Source organism: Rhinatrema bivittatum, chromosome 3 (assembly GCF_901001135.1).
Source record: "Rhinatrema bivittatum chromosome 3, aRhiBiv1.1, whole genome shotgun sequence".
In the NCBI taxonomy this organism is placed as follows: Eukaryota; Metazoa; Chordata; class Amphibia; order Gymnophiona; family Rhinatrematidae; genus Rhinatrema; species Rhinatrema bivittatum.
The window spans coordinates 536,320,045-536,347,704 of NC_042617.1; the positions used below are offsets into that span (position 1 = coordinate 536,320,045).

Consider the following 27,660-nt stretch of genomic DNA (forward strand, 5'->3'; position numbering starts at 1 on the left):
GGATTGTGCTGGCTGGCGCCTGATCTCGTCTGTGCTGGCAAGGATATATATATATATTTTTTTTTTTGTTTGTTTTTGCCGAGGCACTGCCCTCCTTTGTAGATAGGTGCCTTTTCTGTGCTGATGCACTGTACTCCAAAACCAACAGTGCCTTGACATTCTATGCTAAGAGGACTGATTACATCCTGAGGTACGTTGGCATGCTCCGTGCCAATGAAATGGATGGTGCTGGGGTTGGATCATCTGGGTACAACAGGTGGCTTGGTGCCATATGAATCTTCTACATCAGGAAAGACGAAGTGTAGGCGTCACCAAAAAGGCAGAAGTTCTTGGCATTGAGGAGCGGTCCACCCCAGAAGAGTGGACCGCTCCTCTTCTGGGGTGGATTCCTCATGCTGCTTAGGCATGGTTCTCGGTGCCTGTTCTGGCATTTTCTGTTTCTATACCACACTAAACCCCTGATCTGTTGGAGATCTGGAGGCTAGCATCACGAGGCGGGGGAGAGGGGAGGGGAGCCTTCCCAGCCAACTTCTGGGATAAGGCAAGAGCAGAGTTCTAGTGCCACTGATGTTTACTGTGGTGCTGGGGGAGCAGAAGAGGCCTCTCTCCAGGAGGTGAAATGGTTACACTACTGCCCTCACCCCAAGACTTCAAGCCTTACCCAGTGGTGCCTTCTGTAGATCTTCTAATTTCCAAATGTAGTACTGCAGTGCCCATGAGGACGTCCAGCCACAACTGGAGCAGTTGAAAGTACCATGGTCCAAACCAAGGGGATGTCTATAATGGACATCAGTGCCCACACCCACAGGCCTTAGACCTGCCACTCACAGGCATTTTAGCCTTGGATTTCTCTTTTTTTGTTTCTCTTTTTTTTTTTTTTAGTAGAACTTTGAAGTTTGAGAGACTGACGAGGCAGCACTGGAAAAGGAAAGGGTCTTGCAAACTTACAAAACCCAAGACAAAAAAAATAAGAAAGACAAAAGAGACTGGGAAAATACATCTGTGCAGTAGCTTGCATGAAGAAATACTGAGGTGCTCATGAGGCAGCACCCACGCACAAGAACTCCCACGCATGTTCAGACTTTATCTGAGCTCTGAGAGCTCAGTCTGTGTTGGTGCTGTCAGATCATGTCACCCTCGCATTATGACTGAATCATGCTTGCTTGTTGCGGGAGAAGAGCCAGTTCTTTCTGCCATCATTTGCTAGGGATATGTTGTTATTTTGAAACATCATCAAATATCAATGATATGAGGTGATTTCATGGGGGAAACAATACATGCTATACTTTTGCCTACCCCGCCCACCCAATGCAATTGCAGACTCCACTCAACCCACACTGTCTCTCCTCCCCCTTCCCCCATCAACACAGCTTCCAACCCCTAATACTTCTAACCCCAGCAGCTGCTTCCTCCTCAGATGGCCATTTAAAAAACAGGTGCTGTAGAGCAGTGGTTTGGGCCTGATGGGAGGCTCCTCTCACTTCCTTCTCCTCTTTCTGGCCCAGTGGGAGGCTGTTTCCTCCTTCACCCAGGTCAGAGCTAGACATTGCCAGCTCCTGCTGTTCTGGGCCTGATGGACACAAACTTTATGTTCCCCTGCTGAGTCTGGGAGTAATGCAGCTGCTGCTGATCATCTCTTCACCCTGTGCAGGCTGGGGGCAAGGAGGTTAGGGATGCTGGGAAGATGAAGGTGGAATGGAGAGGGAGTATGAGCACTGCTGAGCAGGAAGGGGTGGGAAACGGGGTTGGGGTAGTTGAGCAGGGAGGGAGATGGATGAAGGGGGTGGGGAGAGAAGGGAGCACAGAGTAGAGGATGTGGGGGGGGGGTCAGGAATGCTGGGCAGGGATGTGAGAGTGAGCAGATGATTGAAAGGGAGTAATTGGGAAAGTGAAGGATGATGGAGGTATGGAGGGTGAGTGACGGGTTGCAAGAGCCATAATATGTCAGTTTTGGGAATGTGTATTTATTTATTTTATTTATTTAGTTATTTATTTAAAAGTTTTTATATACCGCACTATGGGTAGTGGTCTATCCATCTTAGCGGTTTACATATTAAAACATACATAATATCAAAAGACATACAGTAAAATACAATACATTAGTTACTTTACAACTGGTTATCAGTATTCTCAAGCATTATAAGAAGCAGAAGTGAGATGTTCATTCAGATATATTGTAAGCACAAGTAAATAAGTACGTTTTTAATGCTTTTTTGAAGTCATTTCGGTTTTCTGTTAATCGAATATACTCAGGAATTGAGTTCCATAAAGTGGGACCTGCAATAGAAAAGGCTCGTTTTCTGGTTAATGTCAGACCTGCAGGTTTTATAGTGGGAATTTCCAGCATACATTTATTCATGGATCTAAGTTGTCTGTTTGGTTTATATAGTCTTAGAAGTGAACATAGCCAGATTGAGTTGGGGTTATATAATAAATTATGAATCGTAGTCAGAATTTTGTAGGAAATGCGGTATGTATTTCTTCTATCCTTGTACTTTGCTTAGTGTAGGAGGAGATGTATTTCTATTTCTAGCTCCCCAGTTTAGCACTGCATGCAGAGTGGCGTTTTGAAGTTTCCATTCCAGTTTTTGTCTCCATATTTGTAATTTGTGATCTTTTATTCTGTATTTGGTGAAGGTCAGATCTGTATGTGTGACTAAGGTGAGGTATTTTACTAGTAGGAAGGAATTTGTATCAATCTTCTTTGTGCGTTTTCTCATTCTCAATAAGACATGCATTGGTGCTGCACTGCTGCCTTTTCATAGGAAGGGCTATTGCTGTTTGAGTTCTTGGAGTTAGTGTTGCAGTGGTATGGAAGGTTTGCTACACATCTGCTGAGGGTTTTTTTTCAGGTTTTGTATTTTACATTGCACCTGGTTGTAAAGGAGTTTGTGTTTCTGCTACTGAGATAGCACCAGAATCAGAATATTGTTTTTATATAGTGAGTTATATTTGAAATATCCTAGTTCTGCTCTGCATGCATTGTTTGAGAGGGGGGAAGGGACGGGATCCTGTGGATGCAGAGTATATGTTTACATTTAGCCCCATGATGGTTGAGTGTTCAGTGTCACGCCTATAAGCATTATCTGCCAGGTGTTTCCCAATAGAAAAAAGGTTGTGAACCACTGCTGTTGTAGAGGGGTGTGGTCCTGGGGTTCAGTAGAGTACCTTACTTGGTGGGGGCGCTGAGTAGAAGGGTGCATTGGGAGTGTGCTTTGGGAAATAGGGAGCCCTATCCAGTGAATTTTCAAAGGAGTTATGCGTGTAAAATCAGTTTTGCCCATGTTTGCACGTAAAACCTTCTGAAAATTACTTCCTCGGCATTTGAGGAGGCTGAGTTGGAGTGTGCTTGAGGGGCTGAGTGGGAGTATACCTGGTGGTTGTGAGTTGGGATGGGGAGCTAGAGTGAGGATGGAAAAATCAGTGTTATCAGTAAAAAAAATAACATGAATTGCTTTCCTCATTGGCTTTAATGGAAATGACAATGGGAAAACAAATATAAATGACATAAAAGGAAATGAAATGACAAAACAACACAAAAGAGGATATGCACGGAAAACATTTCTATCATTTACTATATTACTGTGGGCATTGAGTTCTGTCTAGTGAACGTAGCAAAGATGTTCCCCTGGATGGAATAACCTTTTTTCCTTTTCTTTTTTCCAGTACCACATGGAGCTTGGTCTAGATTATATATATTTTTTAACTAGCTTTTTTGTTTTCAAGAATATTGTGGTCTTGGTATGGGTTGAGAGATCCTTTTTCCATAGAGCTGACCTGCTTGGCTCCACAGAAATGAGGGTTTCAAGTGTCTTTCAGGAGAAATGGTTCTCATTGATAGCAAAGAATCGGATAAATGTTGATGGCCCATTTCTGTTGTGGGTTAAGAAAGCTGTATCAAGAGGGGGAAATTACTTCCAGTGTAGTACATAAGAGAAAAAAAAGACCAGCACAATTGTTGAACTCAAAAAGAGCTTGGTCTTGGCCATTGCTCAGTGGTGACACCTAACGTACCAGGGTGCGCACGTTCTGGGTTCCAACAGGAGCTGCAATCTGTGTTGTCTGTCAAGGTAAATTAATTTTTTTTTAAATTAGGTTGTTCTCAAGGCTTCAAATTTCCCTTGATGTGTCAGAGACTCTCCATTTATACTCAAATATTAAAGAAACTGGAAGGGTAATATTTTTTTGTTACAGTGAGTTTTATTTATACACCTTTTTATACCATCATTTGGAGCATACCGTCACAATGGTTTACAATTAAGAGCAATAGAAATAAAAATCACAGTCTGTAAAATAATAAATTAATATTAGAATCAATAAAATACATAAATTACATAAAAAATATATAATGGAACAACGCTAAGAAATTAGGAAAAATAAACAAGTTAAAAACTAAGTACTAGCCTTCAAGTTCCTAGAAACATAATAAGATGACTATAAAAATGATAAATTAACAATATTAAACTACTTTTTAATAATAAATAACTAAAAAAATAAAAAACAAATTGAATGGTCAAAAATAATCCAGCATGCTCGAATAGTGTAGTGTACATGAGTTGACTTTATGAATAACTTAGCCAATGCCTTCCTTGTACGCTTGCTTGAAGATCCATGCTTTAAGGTGTTTTCTAAACCATTTTAAATCGTTTTGTAATCTAAGACTTGCAGGGAGAGTATTCCATAATCCAGGTCCTGCTAAGGAAATTGCCCTTTCTCTGACTGTAGTCAAATGTGCTGTTGCTAGGGAAGGAATGGATGCATTGGGTTGTATGGAATCGGACCACAGCGTTTAACCATTCAACTTGATTGCCATATATGACTTTGTGTAAAATACAGAGTACCTTGTACTCGATGCGTTTTTCGACCGGTAACCAATGTAACGCTTTGAGAATGGGAGTAATGTGTTTGGTTCTTTTACATCCAGTGAGTGTTCTAGCGGCAGCATTTTGAAGGATCTGAAATGGTTGGAGTGTATTTTTAGGAAGGCCTAATAAAAGGGAGTTACAGTAAATAATACAAGTAAAAATCAAGGATTGTAAAATTGTTCTAAAATCATTTTGATATAAAAGTAGTTTAAGATGCCTAAGCATTAAGTTTGTTAAATCCTTCCTTAATCTTCATTGAAATATGTTTTTTAAATTTTAATTCAGGGTCGATCCAGATACCGAGATCTAATTTTATCACTGAGTTTAATCAAAATTTTATCTAGCTGTGTAATATTATCTACATTTGATGTTAAAATCTTCCTTTCCAATAAAATAAAATCAGTTTTATCGAGATTAATGCTGAGTCTCATATGAATTAATAACTGCTTGATGATTTTGAGATACATTTCACTTAATTTGAATGCTTGTTCAATTGTATCTGGGATGGGAATGAGAATCTGGATATCGTCAGCATAGACTTAGTATGTTATTCCAAGACCTGAAAGGAGCTGGCATAAAGGGAGAAGATAGGTGTTGAAAAGAGTAACAGAAAGGGAAGAACCTTGTGGTACACCTGTATCTAGTGGTATGGTGTCAGATTTGAAGGAGTTAATGTTTACCTGAAAAGTTCTACTGCAAAGATATGATGTGAGACCGATTTCAGATAATCTATGAATGAGAGTTTTATGATTGACCGTATCGAAGGCTGCAGAAAGATCGAGTAATATAAAGAGATATCTGTGGCCACTATCAAACCCTCTCATAACGGTGTCAGTTAGGGAGAGGAGGAGAGTTTCTGTGCTGAAATTTATTTATTTTATTTATTTATTTAGAGTTTTTATATACCGGCAATCATGAAAACATATCTTGCTGGTTTACATAGAATGGGGGTGCAATAAAATACTTAGAACTTAAGAACATAGAACTAGAACTGTGGTGACAGAAGGTACAGTTACATTTAACAAAGGTGTGAAATGTTTTCGAAAACCATGTTGAGTATGATAGATGATGTCATTAGATTCCAAGTGTTCTGTGAGTTGTTTTAACACTACTTTCTCAATCAGTTTTGCAAGAAACAATAGGTTTGAAATAGGATGATAATTGTTAAGCTCCAAGTTCTTTTTTTTTTTTAGAGATGGGTTTAATTATGACTAATTTAAGTGCATCGGGCAGGAAACCTTCTTCTTCTTGTTGATAATTACTGTAACTGCTGGAGCAATGATCTGTGTTAAATCTTTTAAAGCTATAGTGGGAGTCTGATCAAGTGAATGATTTGCTGGATTTAATGTTTTTATTAGCCCCTCAACTTCAGGGATCGAGACAGATTCAAAGTTGGCCCAGTTAGTAACATCTTTACTAGTCATAGTGATATCTTGTTGAGCTGTTTTCTCAAGGGATTCAGAAAATTTGGTAATTTTATTTTTTAAAAATTTGGTAAGTTCTTGGCTAAAGCTATTGCTAGTGTCTGAATTGGACAGAGATTTCTCAGATATCCATTTTTTTACTATATTGAAAAGAATTTTTGGATTATGTGCAAAGTTTAACGTTTTATTGCTGTAGTAATCTTTTTTGGTCTTGTTTATCGAGTTTTTATAGTGAGACAAGTGTATCCGGTAGTTTAAGGTTTGGGTACATTTATTTTTTCGCCAAGCTTTTTCTTTTTTCCTAAGGGCGAGTTTAGCGTCCTTGAGCTGTTTTTTTTTATATCCAGGATTTGATTTCTTATTTTTTTTGCATTATCAATGTATTTAACTTTTACTGGATTAATAGCGCCTACAATCATTGAAGTAATGTTAGACCAGGATGTGATGGCCGTATCAATATTAGAGCATTCAAGTTTTATTAGTTGATTTTCTAGTTTATTTTGTAGTAAGTGGATGGGGAAAGGTGGGTGATAGCTAAATGTAGAGGGATTAATATTTCGGTCACTTCCAAGGGAATTGAAAGATGTAGAGCAATGTAACAGGTAATGGTCGGACCAGGGAACAGGTGTGGAATTTAAAGATAAATCAGGAGAAATTGTATTGTTGGTGAAGATTAAATCTAGGGTGTGTCCCCCTTTGTGTGTCGCATTATTGGTAATTAATGTTAAGCCAAGGGTAGAAAGAGCATCTAAGAGAATTTGAGAAGAATTTGACAAAGGGGTGACATCTGTATGAAGGTTGAAATCTCCTAATATAAACATTGGTTTGTTGAGTTTAAGGTTAGAAATTAAAAAATTCAATCAATGGGGAAATATTGAGCTCTAACAGTCCGGGTGGACAGTAAATTAAACAGATTTGGAGATTAGTGGACTCGAACAAAGCAACCTCATATTGATGAGGAAGATTGTGGGGCACAAGTTTCATCAAAAAAATGTTCTTAATTATTAACATTATCTCCCCCCCCCCCCCCCGAAGATTCGTTCTGGGTATTGAGAAAAGGTCATATGAATTATTAGACATTTGATTTAGAATAACGGAGTTTGTCTTTTTCAGCCAGGTTTCAGTAAGCGCTATAAAATCCGGTTTTTCGTCCTGTAATAAGTCTGAAATAATCATGAATTTTTTAGTCACAGGCTGGGGTAGATTTTATAATTTTGTGCGAGCGTGTACTTTTGTTTGAGCACTAGGCGTGAACAAGAGTACGCGGGATTTCAATAGATACGCGCGTAGCCGCACATATCCATTAAAATCCAGAATCGGCGTGCGCAAGGCTGCCGATTTTGGGCAGCTTGCGCGCGCCGAGCTGCGCAGCCTGCCTCCGTTCCCTCCAAGGCCGCTCCGAAATCGGAGCAGCCTCAGAGGGATCTTTCTTTCGCCCTCCCCTCACCTTCCCCACCCCCCCCACCTTTATCACCAGATTTACGCCTGCCAGAGGCAGACGTAAATCTGCGTGCACCAGCGGGCTGCTAGCGCGCCATCACCCGACCCAGGAGCTGTTCCGGAGGGCGCGGCCATGCCCCCGGAACGCCCCCGGGCTGAAACCACGCCCGTGGCGCCGCCCCCGAAATGTCGCGTCACCTGCGCCATGCCCCCGAAACGCCGCGTCATGACCGCCATGCCCCCCGACATGCCTCTCCATGCAAGCCCCAGGACTTGCGCGCGTCCCGGGGCTTGCAAAATAGGCTCGGCGCGCGCAGGGGAGGGTTTGGGGGGTTCGCGCGTATCCTACGCGCGTACCCCTTTGAAAATCTACCCCATTGTGTGTTGATAAGTAGAAAAACAAGAAATAGCATGTTGGTAACAGTATCTGTGATGGGTATATTTACCAAGTTCCGTTGAATCAATGGTCTTGCTTTGATAACTGAAGGTGTAGACTCCATCACAGTTGATGAAGTTTTACTGTAAGAACTGTTATACATACAGATTGAAATTGGAAAATGATAATTAAGGTTCATGATAAAGTAAATGGATGAGTGATATAGCCACGGAGTTGCTAATTGTTAAAAGGGTCCAGCACAAAGGGGCAAACCCCTTTGTTGCGCTCCTTCGGGGCGTGGCACCTATGGCCCTCAGGCCGCGCTTATGGCACCCTGGGATGACGTCACTAGGGCGGAGCCGATGCTGAGGGGGGAACAGTCAAAGATAATTGTATTAAATACCTTAGAAATATGCATTCAAGCAAGTTTAGAAAACCTTTATGATATAAGTATTCTTAAAAAAAACCATAAATAAAATGAAAAAGACTTGATTAGCTGGGGGAATCCATGTTTAAGCTAGCCAGAAAGGCCTTGTTTATAAAATTGTTTCTTAAGGAATATTGATAATGTATAAATAAGTTAACGAAATGTCATACATATCGCACATTAGAAATACCCAATACAGGACTAGTATGGTTATTTGTCTCCAAACCAAAGGGAAGTTAAAACAGATATATCAAGATCGATATTCAAAGCACATTCAGCGCTATCTAGCTAGATAAGCAGGACCTATGTGGCTAAGTAGCTGCCGCTGAATATGCACCCACGTGCAGCAGCCGCTGTTTAGCCGTACAAGTCCCTTATACAGCTAAAATGTACGCACAATATAAGTGGGTGTGCATTGGGTGGATCGGGGTGGAGCAAGTTAAACGTATAATTTATTTGCCTAACTACCGATATTCAGAGTTAGGCGTATAAGTGTACTTCTAAGTTTTTAGGTACCCCATAGAGCAGGTCTAAACTTAGCCAGGTAGACTTATCCAGTAAAGGGCACACATACATGTGTATATTAAGTGGCTTTGGCTTACTGCTGAATATATATCGTAACTTAGATAAGTTATATCTGGCTAAGTTACGTAAACGAAAAGCTTTGAGTATTGACCTCATTGTGTATTACAATTATGTGTAGTCTTACAAATAAATGTACTATGAAAAGAGAAATTTCTTCTCTCTTCTCCTTTCCTTTATTTAAGAAATAATATTAATAACGTTTATAATAATATATACCATTGATTATATTATTCAAGTATATTTCACACACAATTCTCTATAATTCCACCCTTATCCACTTTTAACAATTTTCCCTACCATTGCCGGACTTAATCCAACTCATATTTTGTTGGAACCTTCTATGAATATCTTACTTATATTAGGCAAATTTTGTTTGTGAGAGTTCCATTTCTACAAAAAGTTGCCGTTCTTTCCAGTGTAGAGTCTAATAGCAATCTAGCCATAGTTGTGCATTTCTTTGTTTTAATAACCTGTATCTCTAAGGAAGAAGCTTTTGCCTTCTGTCTAGACATTCAGTAGATTTTTCTTTTGGAGACAGTGACATGAAAGCACATTTATTCTTTTATGAAGCCTTCTTCTAATATTGAGGTGTAATCCCCAAAGAACTGATTCTCTAAGTCAAAAATGACAACTGCTTTTTCTGCTAAGAATTTAATTCCTTCTTGCCAAAAAAGTAAATCCATATTCCTAGAACAGTTAAATAGGGTTTCAACTTCTCATTTACATTTATTACAATAATTGGATTTCAAAAACTGTTTTGAATTCTCTCTCAGGAATTATTTACCACCAATTTAATAATATCAGACTGTATTGCCCTGATTATGGGCCTCATTTTCTAAAGTATCGCAGGCCTGCGATACTTTAGAAGATGGGGGGCGGGCCTGCCCTAGCCGGCAGCGATCGCACTGTTGCGGTGCGATCGCTGCCGGTTTCGCACCCAATAGCACCACCATAGGAGGTGTAGCTATTGGGAGCGAAAAGGCACCTACCTTTTCGCTGTCCACGGCGTTGGCGCGGAGTCGGCCCCGGTGACACCCCGACTCCACCCCCATCCTGGTATCGCACACGATAAGGGACTTTTCGCATGCGAAAGGTCCCTTATCGCGTGCGAGCGGCTTGGAAAATGAGGCCCTATGTTAGGTGTCTGTCATTTGCCATATTGGTCTTTGCACAGTAGATGTTTGGTTTACTAATTTTTAAACCCATCAATGATTCCTGCTTACTAGCAAGAAAAGTAGTAACTTATCTATCTTTTTTTTCCTCTTTGAAATTTGTACCAATATTTGGCCACCACTGTAAGTTATTTCAGTTGCAGTTTGTTTGATCTCAATTGATTGAAGCCATTCTTGGTAAAAGGTGGAATATCATATGTCTATAAATAAATAACTAAATAAATAATTGGATAGAGTACTTTTTGTACTCATTTAGGCCTTGAAAATTATTTTGAGTATATTGATATTAATTATCAGTGATAGGGTTGCACTTGTAAAAAAAAAAAAAAAAAAGTCCAGTGTTTTCTAAATTATGAATATTCACTGCTCAAAAGGCATAAGTCTGGAACCTAGTAATTCCCCCTCAGTACTCTAACCTGACTCAATCCCTGTGTACCCCATCTTATTAAGGTACTAGAATTAGCTCAGGAATAAATTTGGGGATACATCATTTAAAAGACCAAGAGGTCTATATTAAGCTGCTCTGCTACTTGACTGGATAAATTTATCTGGCAAACTAGTGTTGTGTATTCTGTGGCGCGCCACGCTGCCAAATATGCCCAGATATCCTAAAGTTAACTGGATAAGTTGTATGGGCCAATCAAAATTAACTTATTTGGCTAACTCAGCTACTCCTCGGAATGCCTCTGGAACACCCCTGACTTTTATCTGGCCAAATTCTAGCCAGATAACTATTTATCTGGCTAGAATTTAGCCAAATAAGTGGCCACATTTTCATTTAGCTGGATAACTTGTTAGTTATCCAGCTAAATGTGCTTGAATATTGACTTCCAAATGATTGCTTAACCCTTCTCAGTTCTAAATATTTAATCTAATCAACATATGGTCACAGTTGAGACCCAACATTTTACCACCTGTACCATCAAATGTAACATATCTAGATCCCAACTCTATACTAGTAAAGCCTCTGATTATAAAGGTATATATTCTTCTGATCCAGGTACTTTGGCCAATACATGTATAAACTAGCATGCTAATCCATAGGAGAAGCAATCCATATCCACCCTTCTGTGTAGGGGGTTTCTCCATCAATAGGCAGGGCTGAATTAGTTATGACACATGGAAGATGTCATCCAAAGGTGCTGAATGAACCTTTATCTCTAAGCTCATAAAGCTTTTGCTGTACTGAGCATGTGCGGAAATTCACACATGGGCCATTACCTCGTGTTGTCCCTTGGTATTTTTTTTTGTCAAAGCCTCAGCACGAATGTGTACCCTTACTTTTCTGGAATAAATTATATTCCTACCTTTTTTGATTATTTAATTGCCTCTCTGCCTTGGCAGCCCCCAAAACAGCACTTTCAATGCTACACATAAAAAAAAAAAAAATTCTTCACAAATAGCCTGTTCCAAAAAGCCCATAGTGAATGGTTTCAAAGACAGTAATATGCAGTAGAAAGATTTATTTTTATTATTTATTCTATTACTTATTTATAATTCTAATTTATGGCCCTTTAAAGATTATATTCAGGTACTGTTGGTATTTCCCTATCCCCAGAGGGCCAACAGTCTAACTGCTTGATTCACTAAGGCTTTTCTCCCATTCTGTGTCTATGGGAAAATACCTTGATGAATCAGGCCCTAAGTTTGTACTGTCCATTACCAGTGGACATGATCTCTGTTATGCTGCCTTGTAACAAACAATGACCAAGCAAATTGCTGTCATTGTGGCTGCATGTCTCCATGGTCATAAAAGTGTAGGACCTGGAAAATGGAGGAACTGTGTAACACACTTGACAATGTTCCTTCTAATTTTTGAAAGGCTACACATATAAAAATTTTCTTTTGTGCAACTTTTTTATAAGCTGAGTTCAAATTTGAGCATTAGAAGCCAGTATAATGCAAATATCAGGATTTCTTGTGTGCGCTATGATTTACCGTGTGTGCAAGGATTCTGACCTGTGTGCACACATGCATGCGTGCGGCTTAGAAGGAGCAGTACTCTTGAGGAGCTGCAGTCACTCCTCCTCCCAGAGTGGGACCTCTTCATTTTCCCCAGTTGCTACATTGGCTCCCTGTCTGTTTCCACTTCTAGTTGAAGTTACTCTTACTCGCCTATAAATGCACTCACCCTGCAGCTACAGGGGGCATCGCATGATGTCCAGGGTTGCCGCTTATGTGTCCAGATGACATCGAAGAGACGTTGGTGTCGACTCGATAAGATGGATCAGCTCTTCGGGTCAAGGAAGTCCGAGCCATTGGCAGCATTGGCATTGATTGACCTTGGAACTGCACCTATGGACACCGCGCCATCAAACCAGGTGGAACTGTCAGTTCCGTCGGTGGATGGGGCACCAGATACAGACCATTGTCAATCTTCTCTGGGCCAAGGATGCCGGGTTCATCATCTTCAGCCTCGGCACCGGAGAAAGATCAGACTGAGCATCAAGGGAAGCTTAAGAAGCATTGGCACCGGTCCCCATCGATATACAGTGCCTGGCGTGGGGATGCTACAGCTTTTGCTGTGATGCCCACCCTTAGTATTCACTTACTCACTGCAGTTGGGCAATGATTGGTCCCTTCCTTGATAGCTGATCAGAATTTTTGTTTAACTTTAGGGGTAGGGGTCAACCACTGCTCAGCTGCCTTTTTTTTTTATGGTATTCAGTATGCCGGTGAGCGGCAAAGTTAGCTAGCTAACTTTAGCTAAGGATATTCAGCGGGAGACTCATCCCACTGAATATACTGACTAAAGCTACCTGGTTGACTTTAACTGGGTAACTTACAGCTCACCGGATTACTTAATATGGATCTTAGAGGCATATGAGAATGTCTGTGAAAAGGTGGCAGGACAACGTTGGCTTGCTCAGATTTGTCTGAAGATATACTATCATCTTTTCAGTTTCACAGTTTGTTTTTTTTCTTTAATTACCTCTTTGTGAGGATATTCTCCAAGCGATTTACAGTTTTATGGGCGCTGTAATAAAATCTGGTTTTATAAACTTCGTTACTATGTCTAATCAAAACCTCTGCTACCTCCTTGTGACTTTTGTACAGTTGTTCAGTTGATAATCATGCCCATCATTGATTGCTGCAATTGGCTGTACCTAGGCCTTCCCTTGACTGTCATTAAACCAATCCAACTCTTACAGAATGCACATATTCCCCATTCTGACAGATCTTCATTGGCTCCCTGTTCAGTCGAGGATCAATTATAAAATTGTTAGCCTGGTACAAGTTTTACGCAACTGCCTTGCCATTCCTTGGATTTCTGTAACGTTGAAACCTGATTGCTCTGTAAAAGCCTTAAGATCCTCTTAAAAGCTCTTATTAGAAGTTCCATCGGTGCTCTGAATTCCGTAAACGTGCGTTTCCTAGTGCCGCTTCACATTACTGTAATCATTTACCAGAGGAATTATGTTTGACTCAGTGACCCCCAATCCTGTCTTGGGGCCCACAAGCCAGTTGGGTTTTCAGGATATCCACAATGAATACGCATGAGAGAAAATTTGCATGTTATGGAGGCAGTGTCCTATTTTGACATTGAATTCATATGAATTTATTTTAATTTTTTGCTGTATTTTATTGAATTTATGAGTTTTTTAAATTTGATGTTTTAATTAGGTTCTGTTTTAATTGCACTTATTTTTTTGTTTTTTATTAGTTGCTTGATATGTTTAATTTTAATCATTTGTTTACAATAGTGTGCATTCTTCTGTGAGCCGCTTAGGGTCTTCGACATAAGCGGCATAGAAATAAAAAATAATAACTTCCTTCACAGTCTGCTAAAACAGCCTTCGAACAACCTTAAAACAAATGTTCATACCTGCAGAGCCCTAAGCGGAGCCTTCATTTAGGAATTTGCCACATCTGCGTACTCCTCCTCTCTGCCTATCTGCAGGGTAGCTCTGTGTGTACAGCTGGACTAATCTAGTAATGTGATTGCACCCCACTTCGCAGAAAAGTGATCGTATGTATCCTGTCGAAATGCACAAAAAGAATCTGTTAAAATGAGAAGAAAGTGAATTTTGGAGACTTTCTGTTGAAGCAAAAACAGAGGTGTGTCTTTCATACGCAAAAGGAAAACCATCCTTCCACCATGAAAGGTGATCACTGGCAAGCAGTACTAGAAATTGACTTAGACTTAGAGATGGGGGAGCTGGGATGTGTTTTCATGTAAGACATGCCATGCTGTATCAGATAAAATGTCTCCAGAATGTGAAGCTCAGGATGCGTTGCATTCTAATTACGTAATGAGATCAGTCAAAGAAAGGATATACTTGAACTATGGGTGTCCTAGTTAAGAGAAAGATGTTTGTTCTGCACTAGGGCTGGCAACTCCTATACTTCAGAGCCATAAAGGGGCCTGGGTTTCAGGATATCCACAGTGAATAAGGTGAGATAGATTTGCATGCACTGCCTCCATTGTTTTCATATCTTTTTTGTGCATATTCATTGTGGATATCCTGAAAACCAAACCTGTTCTTGGCTTTTGGGGACTGGCATTGACCACCCCTGCTCTGTGCAGTACTCTGTTTCAGAAGTATACACATTTATAGCAACAACTTGTATCAGTTAAACAAGGGAGTCAGCGACCTCCGACTTGCCACTTGATGCCCTCCAGGCTGGACCTCTGCTCCCTCCCAAATGTTGGCACTGCGAGCAGTTTCAAAACTCACGGGCCACTAATACTAATCTTGTGATGTAAGACATCAGCACAACTAGACCACAAGTTCTGAAACTGCCTGCAGTGCCGCTATTTAAGAAGAAGTGTGAGGTCAAGGGCAGGTGGACTTTCATGAGTGGCATTTGGTGGTTCTCAAGGAGATACTCTCTCTCTGCCATTGAGCCCAAATGAATCATCATCCTATGAGATTTAATTTTTTACTGCTAAGTCTTTTTTCTTTTTTTAATTATTTAACCTGCCCTCTTGCCATTACTCTGAATCCCCGGGAGTAGTATCTCCAGAATACTGTTGCAGATGACACCCTAAGGAATGGGATCAGATTTATTCATGAAGTGCATATAAACTCATCAAACCCAGTAGGGATAGTCAAATCTAGTGCGTGCAAGGTGATTTGGGACTGTCTTGCTAACTTGGTTGCATCCCAGATTCAGAGGAATTATAGGAGAGCAGCTTGAAAAAGTTCCAAAAGAGTGACAGCAGCGACCTCTTTAAATGGCCAGGCTGTTTGTATGATTGAAATGCTGCCCAGTAAATAAAGGCTGCCGTTTCCTTTTAACTAACGGTAGTAGTACGTCAAGAAAAGTTTATTTTCAACATGGGGGGGCAAACTCAACATTAGTAGCATTAATTGGCACTTGATACTCTCATTTTCACACTGGCACTTTTGTCATTGCTTTCATTCATTATTATAAAATGACTCCATTCTCCTTGGCCTACCGGCCATGACAATCAAACCTCTTCTGCTAAATGCCACCACCCGTCTCATCTCCAGGCACAGAAGACCCAACTACTTTTCCCCAGTGCTAGTAAATCTCCATTGGCTTCCTATGGTGGAAAGGATTAAATATAAAATTGCTACCATCACCTTTAAGCTGATCTCTTCTGATATATCACCTTAGGACAATGCACTTTTATATATGTACTGCCCCACATGTCAACTACACTCCTCTCAGAGGGGCCTCTTGGACGTGCCCTCAGTATGCCAAGCAAGATTATGCTGCACCAGAGGAGCTGAGGCATACAGAGAGGTACATTGATGAGACCTTCAGGGACATAGTAGCCAAGTCCCAAATCCAGTCTGGCAGCCCCAGTGCTGCCTTGGATCAGAAAGGTCTCCCAGTAGGAGAACATCACCCTGGTGTAGCAGGAAGTGATCCTGTAGCAAGGACCTGCTCTCCAGGTGATGTGTTGTCCACTCGCACTGAGGACGAATCTTCCAGGGCTACTGCCCAGGAGGGAAGGGTTAGGCCGCCCATCATAGTTGGTGATTCAATTATTAGAAATGTAGATAGCAGAGTTGGCTGGTGGACGTGAGGACTGCCTGGTAACTTGCCTGCCTGGTGCAAAGGTGGCAGACCTCACACGTCACCTAGATAGGTTTATAGACAGTGTTGGGGAGGAGCTGGCTGTCGTGATACATATGGGCACCAATGACATAGGAAAATGTGGGAGAGAGGTTCTGGAAGCCAAATTTAGGATTTTAGGTAGAAAGCTGAAATCTAGAACCTCCAGGGTGGCATTCTCTGAAATGCTTCCTGTTCCACGTGAAGATCCCCAGAGGCAGGCAGAGCTCCAGAGTTTCAATGCGTGAATGAGACGATGGTGCAGGGAAGAGGGATTCAGTTTTGTAAGGAACTGGTAAAACTTTTGGGGAAGGGGGAGATGTTTCTGAAAGGATGGGCTCCACCTTAACCAGAGTGGACCAAGCTGCTGGCACTAACTTTCAAAAAGGAGATAGAGCAGCTTTTAAACTAGAATCAGGGGGAAAGCCGACAGTCCCTCAGCAGTGCATGGTTCGGAGAAATGTATCCTTGAAGGATACTAATGAAACAGGAGAGTTAGGGCATCCCAACAGAGAGGTTCCAATAAAAGCAAACGTAGTCCATGTGCTTATATGTAAAAAATCACCAAAGCTAATGATTTCCAAATTATCCCTAACAACTGAAAAGCAGGTTGTTAATACAAACAAAAACCACATTTTGAAATGTCTGTATGCCAATGCCAGAAGTCTAAGAAGTAAGATGGGAGAGTTAGAGTGTATAGCAGTAAATGAGTAGATTGACATAATTGGCCTCACAGACTTGGTGGAAGGAGGATAACCAATGGGATAGTGTTATATCAGTGTACAAATTATATCGCAATGATAGGGAGGATCAACTTGGTGGGGGTGTGGCACTTTATGTCCAGGAGGGTATAGAGTCCAACAGGATAAAGATCATACAAAAGACTAAATGCTCAGTAGAATCAATATGGGTAGAAATCCCATGTGTGTTAGGTAAGAGTATAGTGATAGGAGTATACTACCGTCCACCTGGACAAAATGGTCAGACATGATGAAATGCTAAGAGAAATATGGGAAGCTAACCAATTTGGCAGTGCAATAATAATGGGAGATTTCAATTACCCCAATATTGACTGGGTAAATGTAACATCAGGACTTGCTAGAGACATAAAGTTCCTGGATGTAATAAATGACTGCTTCATGGAGCAATTGGTTCAGGAACTAACAAGAGAGAGATTTAATTCTTATGGAACGCAAGATACGGTGGTGGGGTAACTTGGCAATAGTGATCATAACATGATTAGATTTAAAATAATAACTGGAAGGGGGACAATAAGTAAATCTATAGCTCTAACACTAAACTTTCAAAAGGGAAACTTTGATAAAATGAGGAAAATAGAAAAAAACTGAAAGATGCAGCTGCAAAGGTTAAGTGTTCAACAGGCATGGATATTGTTTAAAAATACAATCTTAGAGGCGCAGTCTAGATGTATTCCATGCATTAAGAAAGGTAGAAGGTGGAAGGAAGGCAAAATGATTACCGGCATGGTTAAAAGATGAGGTGAAAGAGGCTATTTTAGCCAAAAAAAAAAAAATCCTTCAATAATTGGAAGAAGGATCCATAAGAAAATAGGATAAAACATAAGCATTGTCAAGTTAAGTGTAAAACATTGATAAGACAGGCGAAGAGAGAATTTGAAATGAAGTTGGCCATAGAGGCAAAAACTCACAATAAAAACTTTTAAAAGTATTTCCGAAACAAGAAACCTGTGAGGGAGTTGGTTGGACCATTAGATGACCGAGGGGTTAAAAGGGCTCTTAGGGAAGATAAGGCCATTGCAGAAAGACTAAATGAATTCTTTGCTCCATGTTTACTAATGAGTATGTTGGGGAGATACCAGTTCCGGAGATGGTTTTCAAAGGTGATGAGTCAGATGAACTGAACCAAATCACTGTGAACCGGGAAGATGTAGTAGGCCAGATTGACAAACTAAAGAGTAGCAAATCACCTGGACCGGATGGTATGCATCCTAGGGTTCTGAAGGAACTCAAAAATGAAACTTCTGATCTATTAGTTAAAATGTGTAACCTATCATCAAAATCATCCATTGTACCTGAAGACTGGAGGGTGGCCAATGTAACCCCAATATTTAAAAAGGGCTCTAGGGGCGATCCGGGTAACTATAGACCAGTGAGCCTGATTTCAGAGCCGGGAAAAATATGGAAAATATTCTAAATATCAAAATTGTTGAGCATATAGAAAGACATGGTTTAATGGAACTCAGTCAGCATGGATTTACCCAAGGGAAGTCTTGCCTAACAAATCTGCTTCAATTTTTTGAAGGGGGTTAATAAACATGTGGATAAAGGTGAACCAGTAGATGTAGTGTATTTGGATTTTCAGAAGGCGTTTGACAAAGTCCCTCATGAGAGGCTTCTAAAAAAACTAAAATGTCATGGGATAGGAGGCGATGTCCTTTTGTGGATTACAAACTGGTTAAAAGACAGGAAACAGAGAGTAGGATTAAATGGTCAATTTTCTCAGTGGAAAAGGGTAAACGGTGGAGTGCCTCAGGGATCTGTACTTGGACCGGTGCTTTCCAATATATATATAAATGATCTGGAAAGGAATACAATGAGTGAGGTTATCAAATTTGCGAACGATACAAAATTATTCAGAGTAGTTTAAATCACAAGCGGATTGTGATACATTACAGGAAGACCTTGCAAGACTGGAAGATTGAGCATCCAAATGGCAGATGAAATTTAATGTAGACAAGTGCAAGATGTTGCATATCGGGAAAAATAACTCTTGCTGTAGATACACGATGTTAGGTTTCATATTAGGAACTACTACCCAGGAAAAAGATCTAGGCATCATAGCGGATAATACTTTAAAATCGTCGGCTCACTTTAAACTTTTTTTTTCTTACCTGACTGATGTCGGAGGGAGTGCCTGAGAGGAGAGAGACGCTTACAAAACCGGCGTCTGGCTAAAGCACTGCTGCTGCTGACATTTCCTGCAGTTGGAGAGCCCAGCTGTTGTGAGCTCTTTAAACTTTTTTTTTTCTTACCTGACTGACATCGGAGGGAGTGCCTGAGAGGAGAGAGATGCCTACAAAACCGGCATCTGGGTGGCGCCCCACCGCCGCCGGCGCACCACCAAAGCCGTGCACAGCTTTGTTCGGCTTTGTTCGGATTTGCTAGGAGAGTATTGCCTATTGGAGGTTCAGCAGCCCCGGGAAATTGGAGATAAACAAGGAATTTTGTGTCAGAACTGCAAGCGGAAAAGGTTAGAATTACTATAACTTTTTACTTTATAAGAAGTGGCTTTCTTCCTCTTGGTAATGCCACACACCAAGAGGAAGGCAAAATTGAGAGAATTTTCCTCTACTCCTAATGCAAGTTCAAATCAGCCAACTATTCAAGACTGCTTTGCAAAGGTTCCCCTGATAACATCAGGAAGTGATGTCGCAGGAGGTTTAAACCAGGAGCAGGGGATAAACCTCCAGACATATGAAACATCTTTAAGCCCTGGTGCACCAGCAACACCAGAGGCTCCAACTGGAAAAAGAGAGGGAGAGCTTTTGTTCGAGGACCTCAAATTAAGTATGGAATTCACATCACCTTGTAATCAGAGGGGAGCAGTAAGGTCATCTTGCTCCTCAGAGAACCCTGAATGGTTGGGTTCCAGAGAACAAGGTGGTGAGTCTTTATTACAAGATGATGAGCCCGGGAAGGCTCCAATGGAGGAAAGAAGTGAAAGAAATCAAGTAAGAACCATGACAGATTTATCATTTATTACACCTAAGAAATTTTCCATGGAAGAACTTGGAGTCATGATAAAAGTCTATTAATAATTTAACAATGATTGTGCAAGAGGCTTTGAATAACAATAAGGTTTTGCAGACTAGGGTTGAAAAATTAGATAATTCAGTAAATACCTTAGAGGCTAAAATTGTTGAAGTAGAAAAAATACAGGGTAATTTAATCAGATCAGAAAAACTGCATTTAGATAAGATTGAACAGTTAGAAAATCAAATTAAGAAACCCAATCTTAGGATACTGAATTTTCCTAGGATACATTTGATTTCCCCTAGGGATTTATTCAAAAGTTATATGATAAATATATTAAGATACACAGAGACTGCAATACCTGCAGTCTCTAGAATATATTATACTTCTTCACTTCAGAAAGAAGATAACATTTAAGATCAAGGACAGGCAAGTCAATTGGATAGTAATCTGAATCTTACAGAATTAATAGAAAAATCTTTTGAGGTGAATATTAGTACACGTGCTACCCTCATAGTACAATTTTCATTTGTATTGGAGAGAGACCAAGTTTTAAGATCATATTTTAGATATCAAAATAGTAACTTTCATGGTCAGAATGTCAGGATATTTCCAGACATTGCCCGATATACCCAAGTTAGAAGAAAATAATTTTTACAAATGAGAACAGAAGTATTGCAAAGAGGGGCTAAATTTATTTTGAGGTTTCCTTGCTGATGTATTTCAAGATGTAAAATATATATTTAATCAACCGGAGCAACTGCGTTCTTATTTGAATTCACATTCTTAGATTCTCCACTGAATTATCAGCTGGTAGAAATTAGTCAGGGAAAGACACAAATTGTATAAATATTGTATTGCAAGTGTACAACTGCTCTTAGTTTCTTATCTCCAAAATCCTAATTATTTTATGTTGTAATTCTTAGATAAAATACACTGAATGTTAATATAAATTTGTGCAGATATAATTGCTATTTGAATATTCTGTATATCATTTGTGTATTGTATCTTAAGATATGTAAAAAATTTAATAAAAATAAAATAAAAAAAAAATAAATTAAATCGTCGGCTCGGTGTGCTGCAGCAGTCAAAAAAGCAAACAATGGGGTTCATTTATCAAAATGCGGTAAATACCTCATGCGTTAGCAAAAGGGGCGTAGTTTATGCTAATGTGGTGTTTATCGCATTTTGCGAAACTTACCTGTGCGAACAGCTAAGTTACTGCACATTGCGATACCACTTCATATTCTGCGATAAGTGCCAAACCAACCTGATGTATTGCCTCTCTCTCTCTCTCTCTCTCTCTCACTCTCTCTCTCTCTCACTCTCACTCCTTACCGCATTTTGATAAATGACCCCCAATGTTCGGCATTATTAGGAAGGGAATGGTTAAGAAAATGGAAAATTTCATAATGCGCCTGTATCGCTCCATGGTGAGACCGCACCTTGAATATTGTGTACAATTCTGGTTGCTGCATCTCAAAAAAGATATAATTGCGATGGAGAAGGTACAGAGAAGGGCAACCAAAATGATAAAGGGAATGGAACAGCTCCCCTATGAGGAAAGGCTGAAGAGGTTAGGGCTGTTCAGCTTGGAGAAGAGACTGCTGAGGGGGGATATGATAGAGGTCTTTAAGATCATGAGAGGTGTTGAATGAGTAGATGTGACTCGGTTATTTACACTTTCGGATAATAGAAGGGCTAGGAGGCATTCCATGAAGTTAGCAAGTGGCACATTTAAGTCTAATCAGAGAAAATTCTTTTTCACTCAACACACAATTAAACTTTGGAATTTTTTGCCAGAGGATGTGGTTAGTGCAGTTAGTGTAGCTGGATAAGTTTGGATAAGTTCTTGGAGGAGAAGTCCATTAACTGCTATTAATCAAGTTTACTAAGGGAATAGCTACTGCTATTAATTGCATCAGTATCATGGGTTCTTCTTAGTTTTTCGGTACTTTCCAGGTTCTTGTGGTCTGGTTTGGCCTCTGTTGGAAACAGGATGCTGGGCTTCATGGACCCTTGGTCTGACCCAGCATGGCAATTTATGTTCTTATATGGCGGCTCCAGTTTTGTGGAACTCATTGCCTGAGGCCCTATATCTAGCTGATAGTCTAAAAACCTTCAGATCCTTGCTGAAAACATGGCTATTTAGGAAAACGTACAATCTGATCTCAGAATTTTAACCAAACAATTCGTACATGTTAGCTGTAACTGAGCCGGTCTCATGCATGTGTTTTCTGTGATGTTTGTGTAAGTTTAATTTGATTGTATTACTTGTACACCGCCTAGTTTCTGCTTTAGGCGGATTATAAATATAAATAAAGATAAAGACTTTGGGAACTCATGTTGCATTTTAGCTTGAGGGTACTGGAAGAGAGAATGCTGAAAAAGGGTCTAGGAGAAAGAATGAGAGCCTGAGCATTTCCTGGTTTTTAGTGTTTGAATGTGTGTGTTTGATGTTCTATATGCGTCTGCTGGTTGTTGTTTTTTTTTCACTTGTTTTTTTTTCTCTTTCTATTAACAGATGCTATCATGACCGATCTGACCCTGCAGGTAAATGGTGGTGATGCGTTCCTCCCCACTTGCCCTCGGTTACGTGCTGACATGGATGCACCGAGCCTGATGGACCCGCGGAGCTGTGTAGAAGAGGCGGACACCTTGCCTGAGCTACTCTTCCCCTTCACCTGCCGCATGTGTGGGCTGGTTCTGGACGATGGCTTTGTGCACGAGCAAGCCGTGACAGATCAGATCTGTGCACGTTGCAGCTTGGCTATGCTGACAGTGGAGGCGGGGGTCAGCCCCAGGAAAGGGGATAAGGGCTTCTCGTGCAGTCTCTGCTCCTTTGTCACTCATTACCCAAACCATCTAGCTCGTCACATGAAGACGCACAGTGGTGAGAAACCTTACAAGTGCGTGCTCTGTGAGTATGCTTCTGCACATTTTGACAACTTAAAGCGGCACCAGCGGGTGCACACGGGTGAGAAACCCTACAAATGTGACCTGTGTGACTATGCTTGTGGGAACCTCGCCAACCTGAAACGACATGGACGCATTCACTCGGGGGACAAGCCCTTCAAATGCAGCCTCTGCAACTACAGTTGTAACCAGAGCATGAATCTGAAACGTCATATGCTGAGGCACACGGGTGAGAAGCCCTTCCAGTGCACGGACTGCCCCTACACCACTGGTCACTGGGACAACTACAAGCGCCATCAGAAGATCCATGGTCATTCTGCAGAGGGCTGGATCAACCCAAACAGTACCAAAGCCACACCCGGCAAGACAAGATCTCTGTCCTAGAGTGCAAGAACTCCTTAAAAAAAAACAAACAAAAAAAAGGAGCCAGTCCCTCCCTCCCCACAGCTCTTGTCCTCATTCCTTCAGGCTTCTCATCATTAGCCCAGCAGGTCTGGGGTAATTCTTCTGTTTCTATAGTGTAGGCCAGTGGCATGCAGAAAGGGGTTCCCAGGAGCCTGGTATGAATAAAGAGCCTCTTCCTGAATGGAGGAGAGCTCGTGCGAGCCCCTTTTTTATAAGAAATTGGCAGCACATCACTGGTGATCAGGTGTACTGATGTGTGGAGAGGTGCTAGACCCTCATCCCAGGTAGCAAGGATTTTTTGGTGCACTTTCTTGCCTTGTTACCTGGTTGACGTTTAGCTTTTTTTACTTTGGCCCTGAGCCACGTGGGCAGAGGAGAGAGAAAGAGAAATGTTTCTCATTCTGTATCGATTGTAACTTGTAGACTTTTGTGAAGCCCTGACAGACTGCCATGATGTTCTGCTATACATCCCTCCCGCCCAAAGCAGATTGGTGTTTACATGCATTGTGTGTGCGGGTACCTGTCGTATGTATTTATGTGTGCTGGAGTAAGTGCGTGTCTAAATGCGTAATTCATTGCAATTGCGTTACTTTCTGGTTCTAATGAGAGTGCTGGCTGAAGGGATGGATGCCATGTAATGTATTCTCTAGGGCAAAGCACAATACCACTGCCAGCTCTCTGCTGGAAGAGCTACTCCCGCATATCTAGACAGAAAAGTTATGGGTTTTTTGTTTTTCTTTCCTTTTTTTTTTCATGGTAATGTTTTCCTTTGCGCTCTTTACCTCCCAGACTCCTTCAGCGGTGCTTTCAAATGTTGACAGATATATTGTAGGCATCCATTTGCATTCTTTGCTAACCTTTCACCCAAAGAGCATTTTTCAGTGACCAGGCATTTCCGAACATCTTATGGTCAGAGGAAGAATTCATCTGTCTTCCATAGAAAACCATATCCTAAAAGCTGGCCACATAACTAGCAAGCAGAAAGATAACCGAGTTAGCCCAGGTTTAAGACTCATGAGCAGTAACGCGATTGTTGAAGGCTTGACAGTTAATCAAAGTTTCTGCTCAGACATGGACTATTTATATTTATTTATTTATTTACAATTGCTTTTAACCTGCCTATCGCAGCGTCAGCCATTCTAGGCAAGTAACACAATCACGTAAGCATTATTAAAAACCTAGACATTAACAAAAAATGAAAACATCAGTTCTATATATGAACATGTATAAAAGAACCTCGAGAGGTAATGTGTGGACTGCAAAATCAAGCACATGCTAGTTCAATCAAATGTTTTATTTGTTTGTGGAAGAGCTTTGTCAGATAATTTAACCATCTTTCTTTTGGGAATTTCAGTAATCTAATCCTCCTTTTCAGTCTTCATTTCCTAATTGTCTGTGCTTGGATTTTAGATTTGATTATTTGCCTTTCCAAAACCAAGGCAAATTACATTCAGGTACCGTAGGTATTTCCTTGTCCACAGAGGGCTCACAATCTAAGGATCTCATTTACTAAGCTCTTTCCCCATTGATACAGAATGGGAGAAAAGCTGAAGGATTTAATCTTTCATCCCATGATTTCCCTCCAACTCTCCCACCATCTTTAGGGACCTAATAACTCTTGCTCCTGGCACTTTTACTGCTTGCCCAATGTGCTCTGCCTCTTATCTGTACCAAGAAGTCACCTGATTATGCTGCTTGGTCCTGATTCAGTGCTCTGGCTTCTGTTGAAAGCTTGCAGTATTTTCCATTCCTATTCCTAGCCCCCTTTCTCTGTGATAACTGCAATTAGATTTTAAAGAGCACAATTTTCTTATACTAATACTCAGTAGGATCACAAATACCATCACTCTTGATTTTCCATAGAAAGTCCGTTCTGATAATTCTAATATCTTTATTCTGCCATCAGTGATCTTTTCCTTCATGTGTTTTTTTTTTTCTGGTCAAAATTCTCCAGCTGACTATACTCACTTAATAATCAGTACAATATACTCTTTTCAGATATCTGCTTTCTCTTTGAATTCTCCCATCAATCCTATTCTTTCTATTCTTCTGCCTTATTTCTTCTAGACTAGAGATTTCAAAAACCTGTACTCTCTGCAAATAGTTTAAATTCCCTAAGTAACACTGCTGTTGCACTCACCAAAATGTTCACATTCCTCTTCTCCTTTCTTCAGTTAACTTGGCTTCCTGTTCTGCAGTCTGTCCTCTACTATATTCTAGCCTTTTATTTTCCCTTGCCTTGGCTTGGTTTTTCTAATATAATTTTGCTGTACTGCATCCTGTAATAGTTATGCAACTGGATTGAGCTGTGTGAAGTGTTTTCGCTAAAGGTATTAGATAATAACACTTGATTATAAAAAATAATACAAGCCTACCTGGTTTGGAAATAGGATCAGAACTACCTGGACCTATCCCGCTGCTCACAAACACACACAAAATATAGAAACTTAAATCTAGCCACTAAAAATATATTCACACTTTTAAGTGTGATAAACCTCATGCTCTTTTAAACGGATTAGTTTTCCTAATAGTCTTGATTAAAATTGATCAGGGCTCAAAATCTATACTGGGGGTTTAAGAGTCAGGAGAAAAGGAATCACGGACAGATTTTCTCAATTTTTGAGTGCATTAGGGACTGGAACACCAGTGCTGTAGTCTAGAAAATCCTGGTTATTCTTTCCCCAAATAACACTAACCTACAAAATCTTGTGCTCCATTCACTTCTCTCTGTAATCTTGTCACCTCTTCTAATTTTCCAGTCTCCTTCCTTCTTACCATCTTTGCCTAGTCTCCCCTTCCAGGATCTCTTTTCTGCATGTTCCTCCTTCAGGTACCTTCCTTTCCCCCACCTCTCCACTTTCCTTTGGATGTGCTACTTTCTACCCGCTTCCTTCCATGGGAGGAAGAGGGACACAGGGCCTGATGCAATAAGGTGCACTCAGCAGACTGCATAGTTTTAACCACAGTTGTGTGCACATTTGTTTGTGCGCAAACTTTACCCCTGAATGCAGCAAGCAGTTTTGGGCACAAGCAATGTGTATGTGCTGCTTAGTGCCCTCACCTGGAGATCCCATGCTAATGAAGGCATTAGCTATTACCCCACTGCAGAGGTGCACTGGTTTATCTAGTGTTTTACCTCTGCTCGGAGGTGGAGTAAAGTTTCCAGCGCTAGTGTTAGTCTACATGCGGAAGCTGCAGTTCTGGTGCCAAGACCTGAAGTCTGGATTTATGCCTAGAAAGCATACATTCGCACAAAAAAATGTTTTCTGTGCTGAAAGCATTTTTGTTCATATAAATCAATTTATGTGCACAATGCAAGCTTAAATCATGTTTTGTGTGCATGAAAGCCTTTTATGTATGGAAAATATGATTTTTGTGTGCATAAATCATGTCTGAGAGACTCCCTCACCATCTGAGTTAAAGTGTGTGATTAGCCTGTGTTGAGTGCACATTTTAATGCTTGCATATGTAAACTCTCGATGCATTAGCATACCATTTACTTACTGCATCGGGAGCTACATTTTATTGTGCCTACACTATTTAAAAAAAAAAAAAAAAGAGTGCTGAATTTCAATACACAGTCTTAATGCAGTGCTTATTGCATTGGCCCAACAATGCTTTCAGCCTCTGCTTCCCTGCCTTCAAGCTTTTTGTGTTTAGATAGAGCAAGCATGTAAGACTGGGGAAGAGCAGCCACAGAGCGTGAGGCAGGGTGCTCACTATGAAGTCGATTTTAAAACAAGCGTGCATGTGCTTATACACACGCATATCCATGTGCGAGCGAGGATACGCTAGAATTTTTAATCATGCGTGCACTTACACTCGTATGCTCCTAATTCTAAGAGGTTACTCGACTACAGCTAGCGCGCATGTGTCTTCAGTAGGACCGTGTCGGCATTTACATGCATAGGTCAGCAAATTTTAAAAACATGCTCACATGAGGGACAAGCCAGTTTTTCCAATTAGTCCACCAGTTTGGCCAGTTAATAACGAGATCTGTCAGACCCTCTGGTTCTTCATCCTTCCCCCCCCCCCCCCCCCCCCCCCCCCAAGTTGACCCAGGCCTCTCGCCCTGCCCTGTAAGCCCTAAAACTCGAGATCTATAGTCTTGCTCCTCATCTGGAGCAGCCGTAAAGTTACTCAAATGATAAACCGATGCGTGCCGAGGTCTCTGGTTTTAAAATTCGGAGTTATACGTGGAAGTCTTGGCTCTGCTTGGAATGCCCATGCCCTGCCCCTTGTCCACCCCCATTCCTCGTACATGCATATTTTCTGGCTTTTTTAAA

The 27,660-nt window shown here is 40.8% G+C and overlaps 1 protein-coding gene across 1 annotated transcript in view; it reads left to right on the top strand.

The window, feature by feature from the left end:
- ZNF513 (zinc finger protein 513) overlaps window positions 1-27,408 on the top strand; it is an 81,405-nt gene extending 53,997 nt beyond the window's left edge. Inside the window, exon 4 of the mRNA XM_029596348.1 lies at window positions 22,578-27,408. Within this exon, the coding sequence (XP_029452208.1) occupies window positions 22,578-23,353 (776 nt within the window). The 3' untranslated portion in view covers window positions 23,354-27,408. The remainder of the gene's footprint in view (window positions 1-22,577) is intronic.
- Window positions 27,409-27,660: the final 252 nt, after the last annotated feature.